This window comes from Ictalurus furcatus, chromosome 23 (assembly GCF_023375685.1).
Source record: "Ictalurus furcatus strain D&B chromosome 23, Billie_1.0, whole genome shotgun sequence".
NCBI classification, from domain to species: domain Eukaryota; kingdom Metazoa; phylum Chordata; class Actinopteri; order Siluriformes; family Ictaluridae; genus Ictalurus; species Ictalurus furcatus.
In genome coordinates, this window is record NC_071277.1 from 6,784,385 (window position 1) to 6,802,671 (window position 18,287).

General features: G+C 38.9%; 1 protein-coding gene across 1 annotated transcript in view; it reads right to left on the bottom strand.

The window, feature by feature from the left end:
• The window catches only part of LOC128599585 (ferroxidase HEPHL1), a 21,712-nt gene extending 5,932 nt beyond the window's left edge, over positions 1 to 15,780 (bottom strand). The window contains exons 1-19 of the mRNA XM_053611330.1: positions 15,341 to 15,780; positions 11,608 to 11,852; positions 7,281 to 7,493; positions 7,014 to 7,190; positions 6,507 to 6,761; positions 5,538 to 5,709; positions 5,263 to 5,402; positions 4,821 to 4,952; positions 4,456 to 4,661; positions 4,026 to 4,179; positions 3,665 to 3,877; positions 3,284 to 3,503; positions 3,022 to 3,161; positions 2,379 to 2,507; positions 2,143 to 2,243; positions 1,770 to 1,995; positions 1,396 to 1,535; positions 1,150 to 1,303; positions 35 to 70 (exon numbers count right to left, since the gene is read on the bottom strand). Of these exons, the coding sequence (XP_053467305.1) occupies positions 35 to 70; positions 1,150 to 1,303; positions 1,396 to 1,535; positions 1,770 to 1,995; positions 2,143 to 2,243; positions 2,379 to 2,507; positions 3,022 to 3,161; positions 3,284 to 3,503; positions 3,665 to 3,877; positions 4,026 to 4,179; positions 4,456 to 4,661; positions 4,821 to 4,952; positions 5,263 to 5,402; positions 5,538 to 5,709; positions 6,507 to 6,761; positions 7,014 to 7,190; positions 7,281 to 7,493; positions 11,608 to 11,852; positions 15,341 to 15,501 (3,214 nt within the window). The 5' untranslated portion in view covers positions 15,502 to 15,780. The remainder of the gene's footprint in view (positions 1 to 34; positions 71 to 1,149; positions 1,304 to 1,395; positions 1,536 to 1,769; positions 1,996 to 2,142; positions 2,244 to 2,378; positions 2,508 to 3,021; positions 3,162 to 3,283; positions 3,504 to 3,664; positions 3,878 to 4,025; positions 4,180 to 4,455; positions 4,662 to 4,820; positions 4,953 to 5,262; positions 5,403 to 5,537; positions 5,710 to 6,506; positions 6,762 to 7,013; positions 7,191 to 7,280; positions 7,494 to 11,607; positions 11,853 to 15,340) is intronic.
• Positions 15,781 to 18,287: the final 2,507 nt, after the last annotated feature.

Here is an 18,287-nt window from a genome sequence, read left to right on the forward strand (position 1 = left end):
GATTGTGTGGTATATTATAGAGAAATTGACCTACCATTTCCCTTAGGGTTCTCTGCTTTTGAATCTGCCGCTGTATTGGGACGAATAAAAATGAGTTTAATTAAATTACAGTCTTTATTCTGATCAATGGAAATGAGCTTCTCTGTGCTTTTAGCACAGAATAGCACTCCTAAAAATATTGTTGGCATAAATACAGCTTTAAAGGTAATTAATATAGGATAATTGTATAATATATCATGGTACTACAGAATCGTGATTTGTATTGATTTATTTAGCTATGTATTAGGGGTGTAATGCCAATATCTATATTTAAATCAGATTAAAATTTGAAGGCATGGCTTTTATTATGGCCGTGGTAGAAATGCCAACATGGTCAGAACAGCGTGCTCACATCAGTTGTACCTGATTTTAGTTATAGATATTTTCAATATCCATTGGCGTAATTTAGACCACCCTGACCCTGACTAGGCAGTTACTAGACAGCGGCATGAAAGGAAAAATGTCTCGTTTGCACAGGATTCCAGTCCCAATGGACGGATCTACTTTCAACCAGAGTGAAAGCGAACCTGGCGAACTTTCTTCAAACAACGAAGAGTGCACCTCGTATTTGTATCTGTTTAGAGCGTATGATCTGTGCATTCAAAATAATGTACTCATATTTGCTTACATCCCTACTATGCTTTTTTATTTCTCGGAGAGTGTAGCTGCTGAGAGTTTATTCACTCGTTCTCATCAGATTTATCCAGTTTTATCCTGGTCAGGGTTCCAGGGTTATCTTGGGAACACTGGGTTTGAGTTGGGAATACACCCTGAATGGGATGGCAGTTCATCTTAATGCTTTATTATCGGTTAATAATAGGGAAATGGGTTATTTAGATAATTTTCAGTCAATTTACAGTTAACATTAGCCAACCTTAAAATTATTATACAGATTTTTAACAAATTGAACAGTATTACATATTAAAAGTTCTGTTGTTGAGACAAAAATAAACATCCCAGTGAAACATCTTCTATGCTAGATTTAATTGTTCATCTTTCCGGCATGACAAATCTCGAAAACCTTAATATTACCACTAAGACCAGTGTCTCAGAAGATTTCCCATACCAGGCGTATATTAAAAATGCATCCAATACTTATGTAAATCTAACCATCGATGGTGAAGGTCGTCTCCATGCCGGCATGGATGTGGTCTGTCACATGGCAGTGAAGGAGCCACGTTCCAGGAGTTCCAGCTACCAGTTCCACAGTCTTAAATGTTCCTGGGAACAAGTCATACACGTCAGCTCTGTGGGGGTGATCGCTCTGAGAGAGGAGAGAAGAGATATAAATTACAGAGTGGACTCCGTAGAATGTTTGATATAAAAACACATTGATATAGTTAAATAAACGTGTACCTTGTATATGAAGCTCTGAGCATGAAAGTGTACTGTGTGCATGTCAATCTCGTTTCCCAGCCCCATTAAATACCACTCAGTCTGATCTCCTTGCCGCATCTTCAATCCATGCAGGTTAGCATACAGCTTTCCATTAATACCTGATTAGCATATGGTGAAAAGGACATCGTTAGAAATCATTTCAATTCAACTTGATTTGTATAGTGCTTTTATATACAATATACATTGTCACTAAGCAGCTTTACAGAGCTCTGAATGTAGATTTAGATCCCTAACGAGCAAACCAGAGGTGACAGCAGCAAGAAAAAAACTTCCTGAAGCTTTGTGAATAGGGTTTATGATTTCAATCGAATGCAGTGACAGAAGTGACTAACCGTGCATCATGTTACTCTCCATAAATTTCTCGTCGTGTGTGTGAAACATTTCTGGGTCCTTGCGCAGGTATGTTTTTATATTGTCCTCCAGATACCAGGATTCGTTCTCATCAAACACCATGAAGAGCAGAGCGAATTCTTTATCCACATCGCTTCGGCTTCTGTCTTTGTCTAGAGTCCCTTTACGACACACTACCAATGGTCCAACCAGACCACTCGCCAAATCCTGTCCCAGTCCACCAGACACAATAAAAAATCAGACAGACATCAGCATGCATTATTTTCCTTTTAATGAAAAGAATAAAAAAAATAAACTAGCCCTCTCCAGACACAGTGTTCATAACGCACATCAAATAAGCATACAGCGTTGTACCTTGACGTAGTCAGCTGACGAGTAATAAGCAAAGGTTATGCAGTTGGGCTCAGTGTGTCCAGGACCTGAACTGATAGTCCAGTTATACCTTATAACATTACCTACAACACACACACACACACACACACACACACACAAAATAGTATTTAGCATGCAAAGTACATTGCAATGATAAAATGCACCAACGTCTGCACAATGTATCAGAGATGTATCAGTAATAGTCGTCTGTGGTGTACCTGGAGGAACAGGTTCCAGGTGTTTCTTAATGGTCTTCACACCATGAGCATGAACTGAATATGGCCTTCTCGCTTTGTTCTTAAACACAACCTGGACCCTCTCACCAACCTCCATCCTGAGAATGGGACCTGGAAAAAAAAAGATGAAAACTACACTCTCGGTAGTAACACAAAAGACACCCCCTTGACCCTAGCAACAAGGAAACTTACAGTTTAGGACCTTTATTTCTGTGACAAGTCGAACAAGTAGAACCGTCTTCATCATCATCATCATCATCATCATTATTATTATTATTATTATTATTATTATTATTAAGATCCAACACACTGTTAGACTGAATCCCAAATTACTAATCACTACATGTGCTCACTACATTGAGTATAACAGTATTGTAGTAAGTATGACATAAAATTACATGTATTTATTCAAGGCCTTTTTCCTACATCATTTGAAAAAGCTATGAGGAACCCAATTTAACTAATGTTAGGTGATCTTAACAATTTAACATGATTTAAATTTTTTTTTTTTTTTGCTTTCATTCAAATAGTATTAACAAAGCGAAATTTGCCCTAACCAACACAATGCTTTTTATTAAACCTAATGTGTAAAAACTGCACTTCTAAGGTCACAGGTTAAAAGTACCCAGAATGCCTAGATGCTCTTCATCAGGACCTATGGGCTTCTTGGTTGCAAAGGTGTCATCTGTGTACTGACGGTACACCACCTTTCTGTATTCAGGGCCAATCCGGTTCTCAGATTTACTGAGGAAAACATTTCCAGGGCTGAGAGGGAAAAGGAAAAAACAGAGAAATAGAGAATAAACACTTTGTGTACAGATGTGAGACAGTATTTCATGTGTTATTCAGCTCTGAAGGAGTTTTGGATACTAGTGACCGACACTGACCTGTCATGTAGAGTCGTGTGATGTTTCTCCAACTCCCATGTCCGGTTTGGGGCGTAGTTCCAAACCACTTCTTCAGCAGCTAAGTAGAAATACACATCAGGTTGGAAGGTCGTACCTTCCGATTGAGGGTTCTGGCTCGGTGTGCAGCTTTTGACTGTGTACAGCTGGAGCATGCCACCCCGGTAGTGATCAGTTGTACGACAGCTCAGCCCAAAAACACCTAGAGTCAAAGAGGAAAGTCGTAAAACGTCAGCAGATTAGAATGAATCGATGATGTCATTTAAATTCAGAAAGAAAAGAATACTTCTAGACATTTATGGACTATTTTTGATTATTATTATTATTCTTATTTTTTTAAAATAAGACTCTAGACTAGATTACCATTGTTGTCTGGTATCATGGAGACGGTGACACTGGTGTGAGGAAACAGGCTGAGTGTGTCTTGCGTAGTTCCCTCCCGCTGAAAAGTGTTTCCCTGGAAGTAAACGCCGTGGAGATCCACCTCTGTGCCCAAGCCCAGCATGTGCCACACAACATGGTCCCCCTCACACAAATCAAGGCCAGGAAGATTCCCGTACATGAAACCGTTTACACCTGAGAGGGAACACACACACACACATAGTGGGTTGAACAGAGTAAAGGAAGCTGGGCCTTTACATTGTAACAGACTAAATTAACATGTACAGATATATTGTACATATTACAATTTCATATTTGGTACACACACAGTGGCAGTGCTTACAGTGCATTTTGTTGCTCTCCTGAAATATTTGGTTTTCCACGTCTGACTCATCACTACCAAACTCATCAATATTCTTCTGCAGGTACCAGCTTTCATTCTCGTCGATCACAGTGAAGAGTACGAAAAACTCTTTCTGCACCTCCGACCCTATACGCTACAGAACACGCATATACACATTCATGTTACTGAACGAACATCGACATCAGTGAGGCTTTGTTCAATTTCAAAGTAAATTATGTTCACTTGTGGACACTCTCAGCTTTACTGCCAACATTCACCCGACACACCACCCCCTCCCCCACCCCGTGTGAACCAAACACATCTAACCACTAAGCCACTGTACCTACGACCCCCCCCCCCCCCCGAATTTAAACAATGCTGGAGTAATACATCAAATGAATCGACGACTGGGACGTGTGTGGGAGAGTACCTGTCGACCACTCTCATCCAGAACTCCTTTCTTGCACACCTGTAACGGTCCCACCAAACCAGAGTTGGTGTCGCGGACAGGATCACTAGCTGAGTAATACAAATATGACAGGCAGGGTGGGTCGCTGTCCGAGGGGCCTTCTCTCACCTGCCATCGATATGTAAATGTCTCACCTGGGGCCACACTGGCCCCTGCTTTCTGAGTACCTAAGGAGGTCAAAATGAAGAGTAAGATGTCTTCACTTGACTGGAAAGGGCTGTGTGATGATATACACGCATGTATATAAGGGCATTAACAAAACTAAAGAGAACGTTTCCAATGTATTGTTTTCTCATTTGGAAAACCTAAGGTTGTGTATGTCTTACCATCCTGATATGTGGCCCCTTCATAAGGTTTATCATATGACAGACCATGAGGTTGCATGCTGTAGTTTTTTGATGCCATATTCCGAAAGGTTACTACAATAACATCTCCAGGTTCTCCTCTAATGACTGGACCTGTGGATGGCAGGAAAGATGCAGGGAAAGTGACCCCCGATACAAAAATTCACAATATTGTATTACAGAAGCGTACTCATTGTAATGCTATTATTTCAGGAGATTTCACAACAACGGCGATTTTCACATATGTTTAAATGACTATATAAAATGTGTGAATATTTGGTTTAATTTCTTCATTTTCTTCTCAACTAGAATGCCACTGGCTAAAATTCGATGCCATTTTCATCATATCACACTCTGCATAGTAGCAGATGGGCTACAGTCAGTCATTGCATGCACATGTCTACAAAATAATGTTTACATTTACCCAGAAAGCCAAGATGATGTTCTGAGCCATGTTGCTCAGTCTTGGTGGTAAACGTGTCATCGCGGTATCCAATGTACCTGACTTTCCAGTAGCTCCCGCCCAGCCTGCCTTCCTCTTTACTGAAGAATTCTGCAGCATCACTGCAGACAGAGAAACATTAACCATACAAGTGCATTGTGCTCTAGATTGTTTCTTACTGAGTGTATGACTGTGTATATAGTTATAGAGTGAGTTAGTTGTGTGATCACAGAACAACTGCCTGTGAGTATAGTCACCTTTCTTTCTCATCCAACCTTTCATTTGTAAATTGATTGATCCCAGAGGGGGCATAATTCCAAATCTGCTCTTCAGCAGCGATATAGAAATGTCTCTCATGGCCAGGAGTCACTGTGGGTGCTGCATCATCCTTCCCACATAAAGACACTTCATAGAAGCCCTGCATACCTGCTACTCAGCAGAGATGAACAGAACCAAGGGGAAAATGGTGTAAGGTAGTGCTCTGATTCATAATCCACTTAAACATACATACTATTACACACATATCTAAAGGCAAGAAGGCGTTCGGGTGCATATATGATTTCTAATTTTGTTTAAAGTCCGTAATCCTCTACAGGGCTCATGCTATTTTTCTTTTGAAAACCAAACATGGTAAACAGACCAAAGAAAAGACTGAACCCTTTGATTTTAAACAAAAATATTTAAATCCTCTCCACTAAACTAAGGATATAACTAAATACGAATATATTATTCATATTGAATAAATAATGTGTTCTAAACAGATACTTTTTTTTTGCAAGCTTTTTTTTGGGATCCCATGCCACAAAAATACAAAACAAAAAAACAATAAAAAAATTGCATAAACAGGAGGTTTTTACTTTCATACACATGTTATCGAATGCTAAGATATAAAGTTTGAAAGACAAACAAACAACATGTTGCGTGATGCATTTATAACGTTTAGGCCACGCCCACTTCAGGTTTAGGTCTGAATACAGATACAAAAATTTGGAGCATTAAAAAGATAGCGCCATTACTTCACACTAAACGTATGGCTCTGTCGTCGGTATTCTCGTGTAATTTGTACTTTGACTGGACGATGTGTGTGTAATCTCTTTACTTTTAGTTTCTCCTCCCCAGGCATTTTGACAAGAAAAGAAAACATAAACTGCACAAAAATTGGCATGTTGCATGTTAAATCCACTGTGCAACTTATATTGAAAATAAACCCACCCAGGAATAAATACCTTGCATGTGGTCATTAACCTGGCAACTTAACATCCATTTTCCTGTTGTCATGGGAACCATTTTTGCCGTGACAAAAGTGGCAGGAAATAGGCTGAGCACATCAGTACGGTGACCCCGGTCAAGCAGAGTGTGGCCATGGAAGTAGGCAGAATGAATATCCACTTCATTTCCAATGCCGAAGAGATGCCAAGACACAATGCGTCCGACACACACGTTTAACGGTGGCAAGTTACCAAAAACATAACCGTTGATTGCTGGAGAAAGAGAGGAAACCATTTAGGGAAGTAAAACCCGAAACCACATGACACACAGTGAATTTGCCGTGAATTAAAAGATGTTTCCATACTGAAACTCAGCGCATGGACTTCCCCCTTCAACTTTGAATCTATCTACAGTACATAAACCCTGCTTTTGTATCACACTTTAAAAAGAAATGAGTCTTGGATACACTTATTTAACCCTTTGATTAGACACTGCTCTTAAAACACTAATGCTGAACTGCTTACCGTGCATGAGGTTGCTCTCATGAAATTCTTCATTGTCTTTAAGATTAACAGCATCAGGGATGAACCTCTCAATGTTGTTTTTAAGGTACCAGCTCAGGTTTTCATCTACCACACTGAACATCAGGAAGAACTCCTGATCCACATCAAAGCGTCGAGTTCCCGAGTTGTCTAGGACCCCTGAGAGCAGAAGAATACAAATGTTCAAGCATATATATTTGTATGGGTAAATACTTAAACACTTTTGGGTAAGTGTGTCCCTAAATTTACCCTTATTGCAGGTGAGCAGAACTCCAATAAGTCCTGATGCAATGTCTTTAGGTGCATCGACATGGGAGTGGTAGATCCAGGTGAGGCAGGAGGGGTCAGATTTGGTAGGGGCAAACTCTTCTGTCACTTTCCAAGTGTACGTATAGCTTTCACCAGGACCCACAGAATCATCTTTTTTATTTTGACCAGATGTACCATCCGGATATAATGCACCTGGTAAACAGCACACATTGTGGTCAATGAACATCCTTTCTAAAATCTAGAGAACTCTGGAGGCGTAAGCTCACTTAATATTGCTTGGCAAGATTTCATGTGTAAGTATCTGGGTAAAGGTTACATAGTGAAGGATCATTAGCTAACTAGCCAGCTAGTATTGAAAAAAATACTAAAGAAAATGCCATCACAACTCAAAGTTCCCCTTTCCTGCTGTGAAAGGTACCATTTTAGTGCTGACAAAAGTGGCAGGAAATGGGCTGCGCACATTTGTACAGTGAAGGTTGAAGGTGGTAAATCAACAGTCTTTCTGAAATCTAGAGAACTCTACACGTGTAAGCTCAGTTAGCATTTTTTAGCAAGACATGTCATGTGTAAGTATCTGGGTAAAAGTTACACCAAGAACGATCATTAGCTAACTAATACGGTGTGTTCGATTAAAGCTCTGACTAAGCTTTCCTACTCCAACTCAAAATTCCTACTCAGAAACTCAGGAAGGTCTCCTCAACACTGAGTTTGTGATGTCAAATGAACATGTCTGCTCACAGCATTAATGGAGAACAAAGTAGCACTTATTTACTTTTAAAAGGGTTATACTATGTATAGATCAGTCAATCTAGTAACATATTAGTTTATTAAATCTAGAACATAGATGATACATTTTGCTATTTTGAGGAGGTAAATACATCACTTGCATCACAACCATTAGCTAGTTGGATTGTCGCTAGTGAAAGACAAACATAGATGTTTTTCCCTACTTTGTAGCCTGAATCAAAAATGAGGACTCCACACTTCCACGTTGAATATAGCATGAGCTAGCCAATTTTCTTTGCCAAATCTACACATCTTGAATTAAACAAATGTTTAAAAAATCAGCAAGTATATTATAAACACTTATTTTTGAGTTTTTATTTATGCTTAGCATTTTATGCTCATAGGAAACCAATAACAGCTAGACAAACCCAAATGAGGTCTAAGTGAGAAATGCCTCTAAATCAGACTTGTTTTAGAATAGCAGAATTCTACATAATACAAACTGTGTTATCATTAAAGTAGTACAACAATAGGCATAAAAAAGACATATATATTTTTATATACATTTATAGTGTATCTCAAAGAGCTTTACATTGTGACGTAAACAACAGAGAAATGGAGAAACAAAATCAAAATTCAAAAATAAAATCATTAAATAGTTATATAACAAAAGTGCAGTAAATAACAGTGAGAAAAAGGTGAAAATAAATGATACACAATATCATAATTAAATTAATATAATATAATATAATATAATAAATTCTAAAGGCAGTCAGTGGAGTACTGTATATACTATAGTAAAGTACACTAGTAGGTATTACTGGTAATATTCATGTTAAGCCTATGAGTTTGATATTGATCAAAATACTGTAGTTTTGGCTTTCTAACAATCAACAACAATTTCCCAGTCTGTACAGGATTTCTCAGAGTGTTTTTGCGATTGTTACGGCCCAAAATGCTTGATTTTGCTGCGGCTTTTTGCACAATTTGCGATGCAATTTGCTGAGTTTTTTTGTTTTGCACAGTCTTTCGCGGTGATGTTTGTCAGTAAGTTGGTGTTGGAGACCTTTTAGCTGTACTCATGTTCAACGCACGTGAATCGAAGAGGGCTTTGGCTGAATGCGCGTCGTGATGACGGGACATTACGAGATCTGGCCCAAAGCTTTGAAAAAGCTGCGGTAATTTAGAAAAACTGCAAGCTCCTCTGTATATTGTGGCGTTTGCTTGATTTTGTGTTCATTTCTGCAATCGTAAAAATAAACAAAACCCTGGAGGGACTGATTTCCTACAAATGAAGATTTCCTAAGAATGAAGCTTACCCTAACTTTCAAACTTATTGTGGGCTGGCTTGTACAAGTTCTTATGATTTTAATAACATTAAAAATTAGGAGTAAACTAGGTAGGAGACCTACAACCTGGCTTCTTGGGCCTGAGAAATGAGATCTGGGTGTTGTCGTTGTTGAGCTCTTAATGCTTTGCACTCAGTGTAAGATGCATATTTCTGTAGTCTTGACATGCTTCGAGCTTTTCTCACCGTGTTTGTCAGGCTATATTTCTTCTGCCTGATTGTTCGGACTCTCAGAAAACACCACAGAGGTTGGATTTCTGTTAGGTATTCCTTCAAAACATGCTTCCTGGGTAAGCTGGGGAGTTTTCCTTTAAACTGAATATCCCTGCTTTTGAAATTTTTTACAGAGTTTCCCATTGGACTGAACTTTGGCACCACTGCCAGCAAGATTGCCTAGTCATAGTGTTCAAGGTGAGATGTTGAGATAAGCGCTGACTACGTAAGTCAATGGCAGTAAACGCATTCACAAAAACTACACACCTGGACAATGAGCAAACCTACAGTATAATGAAGGAAGACAACTACTGACGGGAGTAAAGAAAAACTAACATAATGTGACTTATTAAGAGTTTATACTGTCAGAACAACTTGTGAACAACCTTGGCATAGATTCTACAAGTCCCTGGAACTATACAGGGGGAATTCTTCCAAAGATATTCCCTCATTTGGTGTTTTGATAATGGAGGAATCTACCATACGTATTCAAATGGGTTGACAGCTGGTGAATGTGAAGGCCATAGCAAATGTTTACTTCACTTTTATCCTGGTCAAACCATTCAGTGAACCCTCGTGCCCTGTGGATGGAGGCGGGGTCATCCTGGAAGAGACCACTGCCATGGATAGAAATGTTTCAACACAGGATAAAGGTGAACAGTCTGAAGATTTGCTCTGATAATTTATTATACCGGGACAAGTGGACCTGAAACTGTGTCAGCAAAATAAATAAATAGCCCCACACACCATAACACAGCTACTGTTTTTTACCTTTAACTTGTCACCCATCTACTTTTGAACAACATGAAAAACCAACAGAATTTTTTTCTGCATTTTTTTGGCATTCGTTTGGAGGGCTTTTCTTTTTAGTGCACTTTCCCTTTCTGCTCCACCTCACCACTTCTTGTCCATTCTTCAGTGCATATACATTCTGTATTTATCTATCTACACAACAAACCGGGGACACCCTGGACGGGGTGCCGACCCATTGCTAGGCATAATCGCACACAGACCCATTCACACACTATAGATAATTTGGAAACACCAATCAGCCTCCAACACATGTCTTTAGACTGGCGCAGGAAACTGGAGCATGCAGGGCGGAGGCAGGAATCAAACGGCCAACCCTGGAGGTACAAGGCAGACGTACTAACCATTAAGCCACCATGCCCCACATTCTATTTTATGTTACTTTTGTTTATTTTTATATGGGTCAAAATTTCTTGGAAGTGAAGGCTTTGGAAACCATTTGGTGGCATCGCATGCAGAAAAAAAAGTGTACCAGGCAAAATCAGGTGCAAAACAGGTCATGCCATTGGGATTTCTCCTGATGAGTACCAAGAAATGCAGTTATACTCAGTCTAAAAAAAAAAATTGGTCCATCCCTATTATAAATATATAAATATATTTACAGCAAATCATCATGTCTTTCCAAATATCAAATACATCAATAGAAATAGTGGGAGGCCTAAAGTACTTTGGCGATTAGCCTTAAAAGGACAAACAAAATCAATACAAAAACATTTGTATGAAAGCAAAAAATGCTCTCGATATGAGAGCTATGCTCAGCTTCTCTTGGTCTTAGTTTAGTTTGTCACAACTGTGTAGGTGGAGCGTGTGCTGTGGAGCGACGGAAGGTTTGCAGTTGGCGGATGTATAGGTAGGAAAAGCAGATGTGTACTCAAACACACTCTGCTGTGCCGATAAGTGAAAATATTGATCTGTTGACAGTTAAGAAAGTCACACTGCAGTGTAATCAGATCAGAGATCGAGGTGATGTCTGTATGAGCACATTGAACTGCTTATATACTCTGTCAACTGCATACAAAGCTCTGCAGCTCAGTTTCAAAGTAAACCATTCACTATGCGATATAACACCAGACCACATACATGTTGCTGAAATATCCACTGCAATCCATTGCAAATGTTTGCAAAAAGTCACTCCCACACTTGATCAGACATTATAGCTGACAAAGCACAGAACACGCTTAAAAAAACAACAAGAGAGACCAGTCCTACCTTCAGAATCCTTCTTGTAGAAGACTCCATGAGGATGGATTGAATATGGTCGAGATGCAAAGTTTTTCATGTGTACTACGATGTCATCACCCACTTCTGCACGGATCACAGGTCCAAGGAAGCCCAGCCACTCTGGTTTGGGGATCTCAGTAGAGAAAGTCTCACTTGTGTACTGCTTATACACAGCTTTTTTATACACCCTTCCAATCCTTCCTGGACCACTGTCCAGAAATATAGAGGCATGCCTTTAGAGATGAGAGGAGTAACAAAAAAAGGAGGAAAAAGTAGTCATACATGTGTTGGCCATCACGAATCTGCGAGTTTAATTTAATTGCAGATGAAAATCAGTTTTAATGGTTGTTTCATGGTTATAAAATGGTTATTGCACATTAATTAAACCATATGATGGTATCTAAGGTGCCTTAAAATGGTAAATAAATAAAAACAACAACAGGGTAGTATTTAAAGTAATGATAAATCAAAATGATGTTGGTCAATGAAAGAGAATCCTAAGTGAAAATGTAAGGCAGTGTAAAATAGCTTAATAGGCTTTTCCTGTGTAGAATAAACCAGAAGCTGCACTGAAATAGTGGTAAGAGTGGAGCTTAACTGTGTAAAGAGACAGGAATGGATTATGATCAACTCCAGCCAAAAAGGTTTGGCTTCTCATAATCCATCCCGGCCCGTTTTCCAGTTAATCACATCCCTAACCACTGTCAGTTGAAAACGAGATCTGGATTCGCATAAGATTACTTAGGATAAGGCTAAGTGTCTGTTAATGAGATACACCCAGAGAACCTGACACCACACTGATAGCACTTGGGGGTTTTCCAACTGTAGCCTATGGCAACGTTTAAAGTGCTCATTAGCATTAGAACTAGTCAGACAAACATGGTAAAACCTTGCACTATTCTAATGCTGACCCATTTTCTTTATCTCACTTTCTCAAAGGATCATAGCAGAAAATAATTCTGATTCAGATGTAAATGACACAAAACAGGCTAAAGTCAGAGTCTTGGCCATGGAAGGCAGGGCCGTTGCTTGGGAGGTCTGGGCCCCCTGAAAAAATATTGATGCAGGCCCTCATCGCCCTCCACCCATATCATATACGGCATAATATGATCTGATATATGCCATGTAACCTTAGAGATTTCTAGCAAAATAATTAAACAAAGTTTTAAATGTTTATATCAAAACAACGACATTAAGCCATTGATAACTTATGAAACATCATTCAAAGCCCTAAAGCAATTATTCAAAACAAGCTAATAAAATTCTAACCAACTCTATTTACATACAAGCGCAAAAAGACAGGGGCCTTTGAGCGCGTAATCGTTCAGTCATGTAATGAGAAAATGATGTGATGGTACTGGCAGTGGGTAAGGTGTCCTATTCCTGTGAAAGTAAATCTGTCAACGGAATGATCAGGACACGGCATCCCATCACATTGACATCCCTAAAGTGCACTAACCTGTCTTGTTAAAGAAGGTCATGATAGACTGGGATCCAGCAATTCTCCTGGCCTCCCTCTCCTTCTTTACATTACGTTTATGGTACCCAGATTTATGTTCCTACCCCCTCCTTCAACTGTTCTCAGAGCAGCCTCAACTCTCATTGGTGTTGTTCACTGGCAGGGGTGGGAACTACAACTTTATTAGCTAGAGGCCTATGTAGTACTATATATAACTACATTTAAATTACATTTACATTTATTCATTTAGCAGACACTTTTATCCAAAGCGACTTACAAATGAGAAAATACAAGCAAAACTACTATAACTACTGGAATTAAGATTTAGTAGGGCCCCCTGGCCAGTGGGGGCCCCAATAACTGAAACCACTTTTCACCCCACTCGCGAAGCCCTGATGGAAGGTGTCACCAAATCTATAGCTACGCACAAAACTTAAAGGCAGGATGGGGTTAAGGATTATTTATAACAATGCCACACAGCTCTGTATTCACTGTTCATTCACTGTTTTGTATTGTGTAAATAAATCTGTCGTTTATTGTACCAACATCTGTGTTTGGATTTTCTCCTGTTGTGTCACTAACTAGCCCCAGCCAGAATTACAGGCCACAGGATGCCTCAGGGGTGGTCTTAAGAATGACAGGAAAAGCTAAGTAGCTCTGTGGGGGTGGGGTGGGGATGGACAGGCTATTTTTTCAGGTGGGAAAAATGTACACATGATCCCTACATGTAAGGAAGTAAGGAATTAATCCCGAAAAGCTGTTCTGTTATGGGAAATTATCCATTACAGGGTGATGGATTCTTTTCTTATAACAGTTATGTTTTGTCCTGCTTATAATTTGGCAAAAGTTACAGTTTTAAATGCATTAACGAATGACACCGCTGTCATGCTTTTTAACCATTTATGGTTACATTTAATGTTGTACAATGTCTGTGAAACAAGTTTGTTCCTGTTATCACTTACGTTATAAACAGCTATAAACAGCTGTTCCCTAACCAGCGTCTGTTTTTCTCTCTCCTGATGTTAATAATAACCAGAAATGTGAAATCCTCTGTCCTGAAGACTTTCCCATGGCGGAAAACGAACTGATTGTTACAAAGCGCTGACACTGAAGACTCCATCCATAAATGTTAAATAAATGCTTTTGTAGAGCAAACATCACCATTATAGGTTCTCTTTCTTAAATAACAAACACACTATGAGAAAGTATTACTGCATGAATCCCTGTTTCTCAGGTATTATTGAAATGATACGATTATTACAGGTCTCGAAACATTTAAATGTTACAAACCGCACCTTTAATGCCATGCTGTTTTGTGCTCAAGCATCAAGTCACACATACATTAAGCTTGGCTGCATTATATACAATGTTAGGTGCATCCTGCTGTCAGGATGTTTAGATAAGAATCTAAAACAAGACGCAAAATTGAGAGACTCATACCAAAAACAGGAAGGCATAGTTATATTAAAACTGAGAGGCAAACAAAAGCGGTTCAGAGTAAAACACCTTTTCATACTGATACTTCCAATTCTCACTATGATCTGCATATTTGGCTCCCTTTCTGTTTCTGTAGCTGGTCCCACATTTGTACTATAAACATTGCACGTCCCAAAAAACAGTTCACCCTTTCTCCAGTAAATAATCTCACATCGATAATGTAGATTTGTACCTAAAAACCTCTTCTGTAAACATAGCTGTTCAGAGTAATAATTCAGAATCCAGTTTTCACCCACAACAGGGTGGATTCCCTTTCGAGTCTGGTTCCTCTCAAGGTTTCATTGTCATTTTATTTCACTAAATCGTCTTACACATATGACGTCATTAGAAGTCTAAATACATCCGGATTTCTGAACATCTGTTTTGGGAGAATGTCTGCTGTTAAAGGCGGGGTCAGAATATGAACTGAATTGAAGATGCAGAAGGTGGGAGGCACATGAATGTATGAGAACTTTAATATCACACTCAGAGAAGATTTATTCTTTTTTTACAGATATTTTTGTTACTTTGTGATAATGAAAAAGCATGCATAAAATCAACACTATAAATACACTATATGCGTCTATATGTCTTGTTTACACTAAACAACATAAACAACATGAAGAAAATGGGAAAAACTCTGGTTTGTGTACAACTACTACTACTACTACTACTACTACTACTACTAATAATAGTAATAATAATAAGCCATTTGAGATGTGCAATGATGTCTATTGGCTTTTTAATCGCGGTTCTGAATACTGAATGCAATACTTTTGAACTCACTCGTCTTGGTCGATTTGCAGGCCATTGATTAGATTCTTTCCGCTTGGTGCGTAATTCCAGTCCACCTCCTGAATCCCGATATAATATATCCTTTGAAGACACCGGCCCAAGCCGAGCACGGTCAGAAACGTCAGAGAGAAACTCAGAACGCTTGCATCCATTGTAGGAAGAGTCGCAGATGAGCGGAGTGAACCGTGTTTTGCTTTTCCGCCAGAGCGAAGAGACGCGAATGAGACGAGCAGAAACACACAGCCTCTCTGCCATGAGTTGGCGGCGTGTAACAGAATGTAAGCCACGCCCCTCTGCTTGCGTCACCAGACAGCTGTCAGCTTGTTTCAAAAATATGAAACTGAAAGTAAGACGAGCGCGCCTTAACTTGTTTTTATTTCTGTGATGGAACAGCGAACAGCCTATCCCCAAGGGGATTTTGGGTACTTTCTGCGCAACCGGAAAAGCATTTGAAGGAGGGCCTCCCTGTTATTTCCTGCCATCCGTTCTGGGCAGGACTCTTATTCTTCTTATCCTTCTTATTCTTCTTCGTGCGCGGTGGCTTAGTGGTTAGCACGTTCGCCTCACACCTCCAGGGTCGGGGGTTCAGTTGCCCTGTGTGTGCGGAGTTTCCATGTTCTCCCCGTGCTGCAGGGGTTTCCTCTGGGTACTCCTCCAGTCTAAAGACATGCATGGTATGCTGATTGGCATGTCTAAAGTGTCTGTAGTGTATGAATGGGTGTGTGAGTGTGTATGTGAGTGTGCCCTGCGATGGATTGGCACCCTGTCCAGGGTGTACACCTCCTTGTGCCCGATTCTCCCTTAGATAGCCTCCAGTATCCCTGCGACCCTGAAGGATAAGCGGTATAGAGGATGGATTATTATTATTATTATTATTATTATTATTATTATTATTATAACAACACATTTTATTGGCCAGGTAAAATCTCCCATACAAGCAATTTGACTGTGTGTGTGTGCGTGTGTGTGTGTGTGTGTGTGTGTGTAAAAGTATCATTCCATTACCTATCGTAAAATGATTCCTCAACCCCACTGACCTCACTAATGCTCTTGTGGCTGAATGAGCAAATCCCCACAGCCACATTCCAAGATCTAGTGGAAAGCCTTCCCAGAAGAGTGGAGGTTATTAAAACAGCAAAAGGTGAGACTGGATCCGGTATGGGATGTTCAAAAAGCACATACAATTGTGATGGTCAGGTGTCAACAAACTTTTGACCACATAGTGTACATTCTCATATAACTTTACTATAGTTAATGAATTATTCTCTATAGTTAAAAAAAATGCTAAAAAAACCCCCAAAAACAACCCAGAGTGGTTAATCTTAGCAATCCTTAAAATGTAGTGAATCTATTATATGTTAAATATATGAGACCATTTTAGGACCTGAGAAGCATTTAGAGAAGTTGCATGTTTTACTTGACTGCTTCATTTACTTGATACTACTTGATACTACTCTCATTAAAATATATTGATGTTACAAATATAGAAAATGCTTGTGTTCACATATCTGTCCTGTTTATCTTGGGGTCGCTGTACAGGTCAGCCACAGGAATTTAGTTTCCTAACTTCCGCTTAAGAGACTCTAAATCATAAGTGCTGTGCTCAAGATGAGACTTGACTTATTTGGCAGATTTCCTGTTTAAAACATACTTTAAAAAGCTGATAAGAGCAACGGTTATTTCCAGAGCATCGGTGACTCAAAGCTCTTTGTCTCTAGGCAAAGGGTTTGGGTAATACAATGTTTATACAATGTGTAATACAATGTTTAGGAATGTACGAAGCTCTCCTATTGTCTATCTCATTGTTTACCCCATACAGCCGAAAGGAGGACATGTGGCCTGTCCGTGACGTTTTTTGAAGTCTGTTGTCTTTGTCTGAGTTGATTAAACAACCCCAAAAAAGCAAGAAATTCTCTGATAATACTCAGACTCATTAAAACACCACTGAAGCACTTAGATGCAGTCAAAGAGCAATAAAATGACAGTTTAATGTGTATAAGTCTAACTTATCTAATGTAAGAGCCAATAAGAGTAAAGTTCATGGACAAAAAAGCCTTTATTGAGCTGTGAGATGAAACTGACCACAGTGGCAGGAGAGTGCACATAGAGGACCTCTCACACAGCCATTCAGAGCAACCGTTTTGTAATTCTACACCGGTCTCTCAAAACCAGGCCAGAACAACATAACTGTTACTCTGTCTGGAGAGAACTAGGCCTGCACTGTGCGTAACAGTGTTATAAACAGCAATTTGTTCTTAATGTCTAAATAATTATACTAATACTACTACTACCACTACTACTACTACTACTACTACTACTACTACTAATAATAATAATAACAATAAGAAAAACCCTAACTGAATTCCAAGAAATAAGTACATTCTTAAAACTAACACTGCATTCTTTGGACCAATGACATAGATGCACCATTTTTGTTTTCTGCAATTTTTATATAATAATAATAATAATAATAATAATAATAATAATAATAATTATTATTATTATTGTTATTGCTGTTGTTGTTATTGCTGTTACTATTATCAAACCACATTTATCAATAATAATAATAATAATAATAATAATAATAATAATACAGTGGTTATGTTATCAATTTTGTTATAGTTGTTGAAGTTATTACTCATTCATCCTCAGTTTTACAAAAATTAACTAATTCATTAGTAGTGTTAACCTTATTAATTAAGATGACCTTATTAAGATTTAGATGATAACAAGGTCAACACAACTAATCTATCACAAGGTATGTTAAAGAACCAAAGTAAATATCAAATGAATGAACTGTAAATGTATATATGCAAATGTATTTAACAAAATAAGTCATAAGATTCAGAATAGGCCAAAAGTAAAGACGTATTCCAGGAGAATTTCTGTTCTGTTGCAATTCAGAGGTAGGAATCTTTTATTCATCCCATCATTCGTG